Source organism: Myotis brandtii, unplaced genomic scaffold (assembly GCF_000412655.1).
Source record: "Myotis brandtii unplaced genomic scaffold, ASM41265v1 scaffold868, whole genome shotgun sequence".
Lineage (NCBI taxonomy): Eukaryota > Metazoa > Chordata > Mammalia > Chiroptera > Vespertilionidae > Myotis > Myotis brandtii.
Window position 1 is genome coordinate 722110 of NW_005371540.1, and position 11695 is coordinate 733804.

An 11695-nucleotide genomic window follows, 5' to 3' on the forward strand; every position below is an offset into this window, starting at 1 on the left:
AACTTACACAAAAAAGAAAACCCTAAACATTGGTATATTCTGCTTTTTTTCCCTCTGTCCACACGGGCGTTAGAAAGGACGGGGGGGGGGGGCCCTATGGGGGGTTACTTCCCTCTTGCCCTGCCTAACGGGAGGAAGACGGTCTGGAAATGCTGGGGGAAGCTCACGCCGGATCCGAGTGGGAAATGTGGCGAGGGAGCCCAGGTGTGCTCCTTTATCATGTGTGGGACCAGGGGGGCCTGGGCCGTGCACCTGTCCACGTGGCTCCACGAGCATTCCAGCAGCGCCGACTGCGCACCCTCCTTTGTCTGCGGGGGCAGGCGATCGACCCCAGCTTCCCGTCCGTTGTCTCGGGTGGTGGCCTCAGACATGGACACTGTTGCTTTTAAATGTGTCCATGTCTGCTCCCTGCCCATCTTCTCCAAACGCGAATGGCCACAGTGGCCACGGGTTTTCCTCTGAACAAGTTTGAGTGCCCAGCCCAAGCCTAGAACAAATGCAGCACGAGAGAGCGAGGGAGCCTGATATTCGCTAGGGTGCTGGGCTGGGCTGGGCTGGGCTGGGCTGGGCTGGGGCTGGGATAAGCCCTCGACTGCCACCTGGACCCACCGTGTTGAGCACAGATACCCACGGTAACATCACGGCATTCCCCTCCATCAGATAAAACACCGCGAGACGAAAGAAAGGCCAGGAAACACCGCTATCTGCCCAGTTATGTGTCCAGCTACTATTTATGCGTCGGCGGGCACGTGCGGGCGCTGTGGGTTTCAGTGACTCAGCTCCTCCCACTGAACGCAGGGCCTGCTGTGGCCCAGAGCCTCCCACCTGCAGGCCACCGCCCTGGCTCGGCTGCTGGTGGACTTTGGGTTGTTTCCCCTCCTGGCTCCGCGAACACCTTGCTGAGCGGGAGAGCACCAGGCACAGAAGACCACCCGTGGTCCACTTCCGGTGAAATGTCCAGAACAAATGAATCTGCGGAAACAGAAAACTGCTACATGATTGTCTAGAGATGCTGGGAACGGCCATGGGCCGCGTATGGTGTGGAGGCTTTGATTGGGGCGATGGGGACACTTTGGAACTAGTACGGATGGCGGCAGCACAAGCTGTGAAAAGACTAAATGCACTGCTTGGTTCGCCTTTTTGCCTCCTGCACGCCCCCTACTGGGGACCAAGCCCACAACCCCGGCATGTGCCCTGACCGGAACCGAACCAGCAGCCTCCTGGTACATGGGACAATGATGCCCAGGCAACTGAGCCACACCGGCCGGCTGTTTGGTTCCCTTTTATTAAAATGTTCTATTTTGTGAATTTCATCTCAACTTTTTAAAAAATGAGCCAGCTGGAGCCTCAGCTCCCCAGACGTCACAGCAGAAGGGAGGTGAGAGAGCACGGTGACTTCAGAGGTGGCTGACGGGGATGCCATAAACATGCCCTAGAGCTGAGGTGTCCAGCTGCTGGCGGGCTGGGCGGGGAGCACGGTGTGACCGGGGGCAGCGTCGGGACCGGCCTCCGTGGCTGCCGTTTGTGACTGACCAGGAGGAGGCAAGGGCCGAACTTACCCAGGCTCCCTGCGCTGTGCTTCTCTCCGGGAGGCGGGGCTGTGGGAGAGCCGGTCAGCTGTCCGCCCCCGTCTCCCTGCCCCCCAACCACGTCCCAGCAGTCCCACCGGCACAGCACTCCCACGGGCACAGCACTCCCAGGGGCGGAGCACTCCCACGGGACACAGCACTCCCAGGGGCACAGCACTCCCATGGGGGGGAGCACTCCCACAGGGCGGAGCACTCCCACGGGCGGAGCACTCCCACGGGGCACAGCACTCCCACGGGCACAGCACTCCCAGGGGCACAGCACTCCATGGGCACAGCACTCCCAGGGGCACAGCACTCCCACGAGGCGGAGCACTCCCACGGGGGGAGCACTCCCACAGGGCACAGCACTCCCAGGGGCACAGCACTCCCAGGGGCACAGCACTCCACGGGCACAGCACTCCCATGGGGCACAGCACTCCCACAGGGCGGAGCACTCCCATGGGCAGAGCACTCCCAGGGGCACAGCACTCCCACGGGGCGGAGCACTCCCATGGGCAGAGCACTCCCATGGGGGGAGCACTCCCACGGGGGGAGCACTCCCAGGGGCACAGCACTCCCAAGGGCACAGCACTTTCATGGGGGGGAGCACTCCCACGGGCACAGCACTCCCACGGGGTGGAGCACTCCCATGGGCACAGCACTCCCACGGGCACAGCACTCCCACGGGGTGGAGCACTCCCACGGGCACAGCCCTCCCACGGGGTGGAGCACTCCCACGGGCACAGCCCTCCCACGGGGTGGAGCACTCCCACGGGCACAGCCCTCCCACGGGGTGGAGCACTCCCACGGGGCAGAGCACTCCCACGGCACAGCAGCACTCCCACGGCCACAGCACTCCCACAGGGCGGAGCACTCCCACGGGCACAGCACTCCCACAGCACTCCCATGGGGGGGAGCACTCCCACGGGGCACAGCACTCCCACGGGCGGAGCACTCCCACGGGGTGGAGCACTCCCACGGGGCGGAGCACTCCCACGGGCACAGCACTCCCACGGGGGGAGCACTCCCACGGGCACAGCACTCCCATGGGCGGAGCACACCCAAGGGGGATCCTGGCAGGTCACCTTTGGTCCGGAGGCCATGGAGCTGCGCCCTCCGCTCACCCCTTCCTCAGCTCTGCAGGGGCCCCAAGACTGCCTGTAATACAGACTCTCAGCCTGTGCTTCTCGCTGAGTGGGAGACAGCCGAGCACCCAACAGGCAGCCTGCACATGACTGGAGAAGCCAGATCTTCCCTCACAAATCACACCCGCACTCGGGAAGCAGCGCGAAGTGTGACTCCCACTTCTTCAGATGTAAACATTGAAGCGCCTGCTGAGCCAACAGCAAGCATCCTCATCCAGCCGGCACAGGGCAGCAGCAGCACCGTCTTCGCCAGAGACGAGCACCCTCATCCAGCGGGCACGGGGCAGCAGCAGCACCGTCTTCGCCAGAGACGAGCACCCTCATCCAGCGGGCACGGGGCAGCAGCAGCACCGTCTTCGCCAGAGACGAGCACCCTCATCCAGCGGGCACGGGGCAGCAGCAGCACCGTCTTCGCCAGAGACGAGCACCCTCATCCAGCGGGCACGGGGCAGCAGCAGCACCGTCTTCGCCAGAGACGAGCACCCTCATCCAGCGGGCACGGGGCAGCAGCAGCACCGTCTTCGCCAGAGACGAGCACCCTCATCCAGCGGGCACGGGGCAGCAGCAGCACCGTCTTCGCCAGAGACGAGCACCCTCATCCAGCGGGCACGGGGCAGCAGCAGCACCGTCTTCGCCAGAGACGAGCACCCTCATCCAGCGGGCACGGGGCAGCAGCAGCACCGTCTTCGCCAGAGACGAGCACCCTCATCCAGCGGGCACGGGGCAGCAGCAGCACCGTCTTCGCCAGAGACGAGCACCCTCATCCAGCGGGCACGGGGCAGCAGCAGCACCGTCTTCGCCAGAGACGAGCACCCTCATCCAGCGGGCACGGGGCAGCAGCAGCACCGTCTTCGCCAGAGACGAGCACCCTCATCCAGCGGGCACGGGGCAGCAGCAGCACCGTCTTCGCCAGAGACGAGCACCCTCATCCAGCGGGCACGGGGCAGCAGCAGCACCGTCCTGGCCGGAGACGCCGGGTCCTGGGAGGAGTGTTCCCTCCCAGCGGGTCGGTGAGCAGATCAGTTCCAACCACTTGTCCCAACATCCCTTCTGAAGGCAGCTTTCACGAATGATCCACATCCTTCAAGAAGCCCGGGGTCCCCGAAGGCAAGTGAGGAACGTATTTGCGCTGGACCTGCCATCTGCTGCCAGTGAGGCTGCCGAGTGCCGGTCATCGCAAAGGCGTCCCAGATGCTCACCCCCCACCCGGCCCTGTTGGCCCAGGCACAGTGTCATTTGAGGAGAGGACTGGAGTCTGGGACCTGTGGCAACCTCCCAGAGACCCCGTCTGCTCAGATTAACTGTCTGCTAGATACTCGTTGCCAGGGCAACCGGGTGAGCTAGGGCACCCTGGGGTCCATCGGAACCTCCCCCTCCTCTCTTCCTCCATCTCCCCCAAGGCAGTGGCCCCCACAGAGATTCCCACGCGCCAACCAGCAGAGGCAAATGTGTGATCCATCCCATGGTGGAGCCCCACCTCCCTCTCTCTCTCCTCTGGGAATATTCCAGAGAAACTGGCAGGCCCCCCCCACACACACACACACACTGTCCCGCTGTCCGCGACCTTCAGAGCGTCCGGATGCAAACTCACCAGCAGCCCTGCACCAGGCCGTCGCCTTTGACTGAAGAGTCGGTCCTGTAGGTCCATTTCTGACCCTCTTTCTTTAACCAGGATTTCGGTTTTGCGATTTCAAAGTTTGGCCAAGATGAATGTATCGGAACCATGGGGAGAACGGGCAGAAAGGCTGCCCATCCCTCGCGAAGAATCTCAGCAAGAAGGACGCGTTCTGCACAGACCTGCTCCGAGCAGAGGTGGCCAGGCACCGCGTGATAACTCCCTGCGACTCAGAGACACTAGGCGTGCTTCCCCCAAACCCGTGAGCCGGAGCCAGGGCGAAGGCCGTTACTGCCCTAGAAACCAGCCTCGGGGGGTTCCAGGCTGGCCCTCCCCTGCCCACCGTGGGATGTTCCGTGCTTCGCGTAAAGATGCCATCCCCGTGATCGACGCCTTCTCAGGGTAAAGACGATGCTTCGGCCCAGAATTAACTCTCATTCCTTTTATCCCAAGCATTTTTCTCTGCGGAGCATGCCAATTCTCCCCATGTTAACGTAAAAACCGCTCGGACCTTAAAGAATGTTGTGAGTTTATTTGAGCCAAACTGTCGACATATGCCGGGAAGCAGAACCTCAACGAATTGAGATAATGCTCCGGAGAATGGGGAGTTCATACCTTGTTTTTATAAATTACCTTCAAAAGGACAATACGGAAGTGGGTGACATGGAATCCACTGGTGATAGATTAGGGAGGTGGGAGAAAGCAAAGCGGGGAAACCTCTGGGATAGGATCAAAAGTGAAATGATGGACATGTGCTTCTCTTACACAGTGGATACAGGATAGTTAACATAGCTAATAGATGACCATGAACTTGATAACAATAACAATGAGGGAATGTCCTGGTGCCATTATTGTGCCCTGAGGGGTCCGGGGGAAAAAGAAAGTTACAAGTTACCCAGACACCTTGCAAATATGTTATCTTAGAGGCAAAAAGGCAAACGGGCTCAGCAAAGATCTAAGTTGATCTTTGTCAGGGAAAATGCCGGCCTAGGACTCAACTACCCACTGTAATCTGTTTGTAGCTCATATTTAATTTTCAGACCATCCTTTGTGGTGACTTCAGGTCTCAGAGTTTGCACAACCGCCATGCAGGCCTCCCCTGAGCCTGTCAGGTTCGCAGGTGGCCCCTTCCGCCCACACCCAGAAACACAGGCGCCGCCGCCGGGGTTTCCGTCCTGCACTTGGCAAACAGCAGTCCATGTGGAAAGCCGATTACCTGCCAGCTTCCTCGTTTCTCACTTGTAAATGCCACACTTCCAACTCCAAATGGAAAAATAAATATTTGCAGGCTAAAGGTTTCATTTCATTGCAAATGTTCCTGGAGATTAAATGTCATTTTAATCACATGTTAGTTTATTTCTCTGGGCACATCGGATTTGCATGGGTTTGTTCGCGCAGCGAGATGAGTTTCTGCCCGCCAGCTGGGGCCCATTCACCATTCACGCTCATCCCCGCGGGGGGCGGGCCTCCTGGAGTCAGAAAATGTGCGTGATGTCCAACGGGTTGGTGTTCGTGCTCCCAAATCCCTTTTTGCCCATCAAGGTGACAGCCACCCACAGGGGCTGGCCGGGCTGAGCAGTGCTGCTTAGCTTTGGGGAGATGGGGTGGAGGCCTGGCACCTGGCTTTGAATCTAGCCTGGAATTCCCTCCCCAGGACAACTGAGAATGTCCCTAACCCTTGCTTGTTTCTCATCAGCTTTTCTCTAGTTAGAAGCCACGCTGTAGCACAGTGAGCACATGGGAGGTGGTTCCCTCCCACGACGTTCTAGAACGGGTACTAGGATGGACACAATGTTCCTGGGATGGACACAATGATCCTGGGATGGACACAATGATCCTGGGATGGACACAATGATCCTGGGATGGACACAATGATCCTGGGATGGACACAATGATCCTGGGATGGACACAATGATCCTGGGATGGACACAATGATCCTGGGATGGACACAATGATCCTGGGATGGACACAATGATCCTGGGATGGACACAATGATCCTGGGATGGACACAATGATCCTGGGATGGACACAATGATCCTGGGATGGACACAATGATCCTGGGATGGACACAATGATCCTGGGATGGACACAATGATCCTGGGATGGACACAATGATCCTGGGATGGACACAATGATCCTGGGATGGACACAATGATCCTGGGATGGACACAATGATCCTGGGATGGACACAATGATCCTGGGATGGACACAATGATCCTGGGATGGACACAATGATCCTGGGATGGACACAATGATCCTGGGATGGACACAATGATCCTGGGATGGACACAATGATCCTGGGATGGACACAATGATCCTGGGATGGACACAATGATCCTGGGATGGACACAATGATCCTGGGATGGACACAATGATCCTGGGATGGACACAATGATCCTGGGATGGACACAACGTGTCCTTGTTTGCTGTTTCTTCTTCTTTGGTCAGCTATTCCGTGTAAACTGGATTTGACAAAAAAAATTTTTTTAAAAACCAGCAAAGAGAAAATAGGGTTTATTTCAGGCAGAATCAGGTGTGGGGTTGTTCTGAATTCTTTAGGAGAGATGATTGACGGCCCCAGAGGAATTCTGCAGACGCCCTGGCTTCCACGGGCCTCAGTTAAAGGGGGACACACGGCCCCGGGCTGCCTGCCTGCCGGGCTCCAGTCCTGCCTGCTGAGTGGGTGACACATGGGCCCCTTTAGTGGCACTCGGCGTGTCTCCTCTGAACTCCCCGTTATTCCGCTGTCTTAGAAAACGGAAGGCCGGGCTCCGGGTCCAAGGAAAGGCCCAACACAGCGTCGATGCTTTCAGCGGTGGCTCTGACTAGGGACCGCGCGGCAAAGGCCTCCATGTGTTGGCCCTGGGCCCTGGCCGGCCTCTTGGAAACAAAGGAGCCGTGGCCAGGACTCACTGGGTTGTTGTCACCCACAGAATGAAGAGCCGCTGTTCTCCAGGGACGGGCGAAAGTTCTTCTTCGTCAGAGCCATCCCGCAGGGGGGGCAGGGCAAGTTCTACCACATCACCGTGTCCTCCTCCCAGGCAAGTCCCCGTGCTCCCTAACTGCTGTGCCGGCGGCAGCCTGGGGGGCTGCGCTCTGGGCGCCCTTGCCCACCTTCCTTCTCTTTCTCCTCCCTCCCTCCCTCCTTTCTTCCTCCTTCCTCCCTTCCTCCCCCTCCTTCCTCCCTTCTCTTCCTCCTTCTTCCCTCTCTCCCTCCTCCCTCCCACCTCCCTCCCTCCTTCCTTCCTCCTTCCTTCTCTCCCTTCTCTATCTCCTCACCCTTTTCACCCACTTGCCCATATTTTTCTCTTCCCTCTCCATCCCCCACAATAATGACTACCAGTTGGATTTACAAAAGTTAAAGTATCAGCAGCACATGAAGCATCGATTCTTCTTGAGACGAGACATCGCCGAGTGGGAGGGCGCAGTGGTGGCACCATGGTCAGCCCCACGCAGGGACCACAGGGACGCCCGAGGGGAGGGCTGTGGGCTGGTGGCCCCCCTGAGGAGAGACGGGCAGCGGGCGACACCCCTGCACCTGGTCCTGAGGGGCCGGGACCCAGAAGGAAGCTGGGTGGGGCCGGGCTCCCGCCTCACGGCCCGTCTGTTGCAGCCCAACAGCAGCAACGACAACATCCAGTCCATCACGTCGGGGGACTGGGACGTGACCAAGATCCTCTCCTACGACGAGAAGCGGAATAAGATGTGAGTGCGCGTGGGGACGGCCCTTCCTCCTGGACAGGACACACACGCCACTTTCAGATGCGTTCTAGGCACCTGGTCCGCAGCCCACTCCCTGCTCCCGTGGGGCCCTGGCTCCTCCGTGCGGATCACAGAGCTGATTTCCATGGGGAGAGAGCAGCGGCGAGGGGAGCCCTGCAGCCAGGCCTGGGGCTGAGCCCGGGGGACGGGCTCATCCTAGTGCTGGCGTTTGCCGAGTCCCTGTGAGGCCTGGCACCGGCTCAGGGCCTCAGGGGCCACACCCACCCTGCCTGCAGCATGGCCAGTGCGGCTACTGCCTCCCCCACTTCACACACGAATAAGCGGAGACTAAAGCACGCGAGGCCTTGGCCCAGGTTGTCAGCCCAGGCGGCTGGGGATGCAGCTCATTGATGAGGTCCAGGCCCACCTGCCAGCCAGGCTCCCTGTCATGTGGCACACACCCAGGCTTCCCCGTTTGGGGTCCAAGGTGAAAATCAGTCCATAAGAGGCATCCCCCAGGCTTCTGTCTGGGCCCTTGCCCTGCGGAAGGTATAGCCTGTAAAGAGATTCCCGCATCCGAACTCAGGGGCACATGACCACCGCCCTGGCCCGGACACCTGAGCCTGCGGGCAGGGGTGGGACCCCCAGGCAGGTGTGGGACCCCGGGCAGGTGCGGGACCCCGGCCAGCAGGAGCTCAGCCCACCCGAAATGTAGCTGGACCCAGTGCTCGCCATAGCCACAGAATAGGGGTCCCTGAGCAGGGTTTGCACGGGGCTGGGGGGCTGGGCTGTGAGGCCACACCTGCCTGGAGCCACTAACTCCTGTCACCTGTGCTCTCTGCAGCTACTTCCTCAGCACCGAGGACCTGCCCCGGAGACGCCACCTCTACAGGTATGTGGGCCTCCCAGCACAAGGCCGCCAAGACCACGCCATACAGCGGGTGCAGGGACACTGAGACCACACCATAGAGCGGGGGCAGGGACGCCGAGACCACCCCATAGAGCGGGTGCTGGGCCGCCGAGACCACGCCATAGAGCGGGGGCAGGGACGCCGAGACCACCCCATAGAGCGGGTGCTGGGCCGCCGAGACCACGCCATAGAGCGGGGGCAGGGACGCCGAGACCACCCCATAGAGCGGGTGCTGGGCCGCCGAGACCACGCCATAGAGCGGGGGCAGGGACGCCGAGACCACCCCATAGAGCGGGTGCTGGGCCGCCGAGACCACGCCATAGAGCGGGGGCAGGGACGCCGAGACCACCCCATAGAGCGGGTGCTGGGCCGCCGAGACCACGCCATAGAGCGGGGGCAGGGACGCCGAGACCACCCCATAGAGCGGGTGCTGGGCCGCCGAGACCACGCCATAGAGCGGGGGCAGGGACGCCGAGACCACCCCATAGAGCGGGTGCTGGGCCGCCGAGACCACGCCATAGAGCGGGGGCAGGGACGCCGAGACCACCCCATAGAGCGGGTGCTGGGCCGCCGAGACCACGCCATAGAGCGGGGGCAGGGACGCCGAGACCACCCCATAGAGCGGGTGCTGGGCCGCCGAGACCACGCCATAGAGCGGGTGCAGGGCCGGTGGCTGGCGAAAACCCCAGGGCCGGTGGCGAGAAGGGGCAGGGGCTGCAGGTCTCCTTTGGGGAGGGAACTCGGGTTGGATCTTGACCTCTGCCACTTCCTCCCTCACGCCTTTGCCTCGCCTTTGCCCCACCAGCGCCAGCACCGTGGGCAGCTTCAACAGGCAGTGCCTGTCCTGCGACCTGGTGGGCAACTGCACCTACTTCAGCGCGTCCTTCAGCCACAGCGCCGACTTCTTCCTGCTCAAGTGCGAAGGTGGGTCCCGCCGCCTCCGGCCCTGCTGGTCCGTGTCCGAGCCCCTGTGTCCGAGCCCCTGTGTCCGCGTCCGTGTCTGAGCCCCTGTGTCTGAGCCCCTGTGTCCACGTCCCTGTGTCTGAGCCCTTGTGTCCGTGTCCCTGTGTCTGAGCCCCTGTGTCCGCGTCCCTGTGTCCAAGCCTCTGTGTTCACGTCCTTGTGTCTGAGTCCCTGTGTCCGAGCCCCTGTGTCCGTGTCCCTGTGTCTGAGCCCCTGTGTCCACGTCCCTGTGTCAGAGCCCCTGTGTCTGAGCCCCTGTGTCCGAGCCCCTGTGTCCGAGCCCCTGCTGAGCCCAGGGACCCCGCACCTGTGGGAAGGGGAGGCTGGCGAAGGAGCTCATCCCGGAGCAGGTCCGTCCTGCCCGCCTGCGCTGCACGCCCGGAGCCGCCTCTGGGTCTGGCGCAATAGGGACAGGTCACACTGATGAGGCCACAGGTGCTCATATCTGGGCTGTCAGTTAGTCCCGGAGTTTGCCTACATTTTCCATAAAAACTCAATGTGCTGTGAGCCAATTGGGGTAAGTGTACACACTGGCAGCCTCTGAAGTGTATTTAAGGAATGAGGTTATACACAACAAGTCTCAGATGGGAAAATGAATATTCTCCTGTGACCCAATTCATCGATAATTTACCCCAAACTTCAGAAAGAAAAGCAATTTTCTAAAAAGACATGAATGTGGCCCTGGCCGTGTAGCTCAGCTGGTTAGAGTGTCGCCCCAATATGCCAAGGCTGTGGCTGGATCACCGAGCAGGGCACACACAGGAATGGGCCAATGCGGGCATACCTAACGGAACAGCAAATCGCTCTCGCTCTCTCTCAAAAATCAGTCAATAAAAAAGTTTAAAAGACATAAATTTGTGCCTCTCGGATGAGGAGGGAAAAAACCGCCCACTTTACAAAGACAACCAAACGGACGCGGTGAGCCCACATTTCAGATGTTTGATACACAGATTCAGCAGCTGAATTTACCAGGACAGCATCCTCCACCGTGATGTCAAACGGAAGCAGTAAGATGACCCTCTTGTTACTGCGAAGTGCTCCTGAGGCCTCGGTCATCGCCGCTGTCGGCGGGAGAGAAGTGAGATGTGGAAGAGAGTCCCGGGGCCCCCAGAGCCGGGCCCAGTGAGTGGGCGCGCAGGAGAACCTGCTACCCTCCGGTCCTCATCCTGAAACCCGGAAGTGACGGCGTGCATTCCCCCAGGAGGCTGTGAGGGCCCAGCAAGGCCCCGCTGTGGGGGCTCGGCGTGGCCCCCGACACAGCCAGCGCCGAACAGCTGGTGGCAGCCGTCCATGATCAGTGAGAACGTCTCCACACCCGCTGGCCGACTCTGCATCCCAAGCCGCTGCGGTCACTCAGCCACGTCCTAACGGGTTTCCCAATGGGACTGGCCCCTGGCTTCTCCCGGGCTGGTGCCAGGAGCCCTGCTGACCCCACAGAGTAGAATGTTCCAGAAGTGACCACAGAACACTAAACCAGCCGAGGGCCGGGCTGACAATGAGGGGCCCAGGGGCCCCCGCGCTCCGGCAGGAGTTAGGGAGTCACGGAGTTGTCTTCTTTCTCGGCCGGAACATCCCCGCTTCCTGTCCCATCTCCTCTGCCTTCACCCCTCAGAGGCCAGGCTCCAGCCTCCTGCCACCGCCTGTCCTCCGGACGGAGCCGGGTGATGCACGGGGCAGTGGGTGTGGCCCCTGAGGCAACTGGGGTGGGAGAGCCGCCCGCAGGCCAGATGGGGGCGCCGCTGCAGCCGGTGGGGGTGAAGGACTCTGAGGCCCAGCCCGGCGAGGATGGACC

The 11695-nt window shown here is 60.8% G+C and overlaps 1 protein-coding gene across 1 annotated transcript in view; it reads left to right on the top strand.

Moving 5' to 3' along the window:
• Positions 1-11695, top strand: part of DPP6 (dipeptidyl-peptidase 6) — a 386529-nt gene that overhangs the window by 320234 nt on the left and 54600 nt on the right. Inside the window, exons 13-16 of the mRNA XM_014532252.1 lie at positions 7262-7369; positions 7942-8033; positions 8875-8922; positions 9746-9864. Of these exons, the coding sequence (XP_014387738.1) occupies positions 7262-7369; positions 7942-8033; positions 8875-8922; positions 9746-9864 (367 nt within the window). The remainder of the gene's footprint in view (positions 1-7261; positions 7370-7941; positions 8034-8874; positions 8923-9745; positions 9865-11695) is intronic.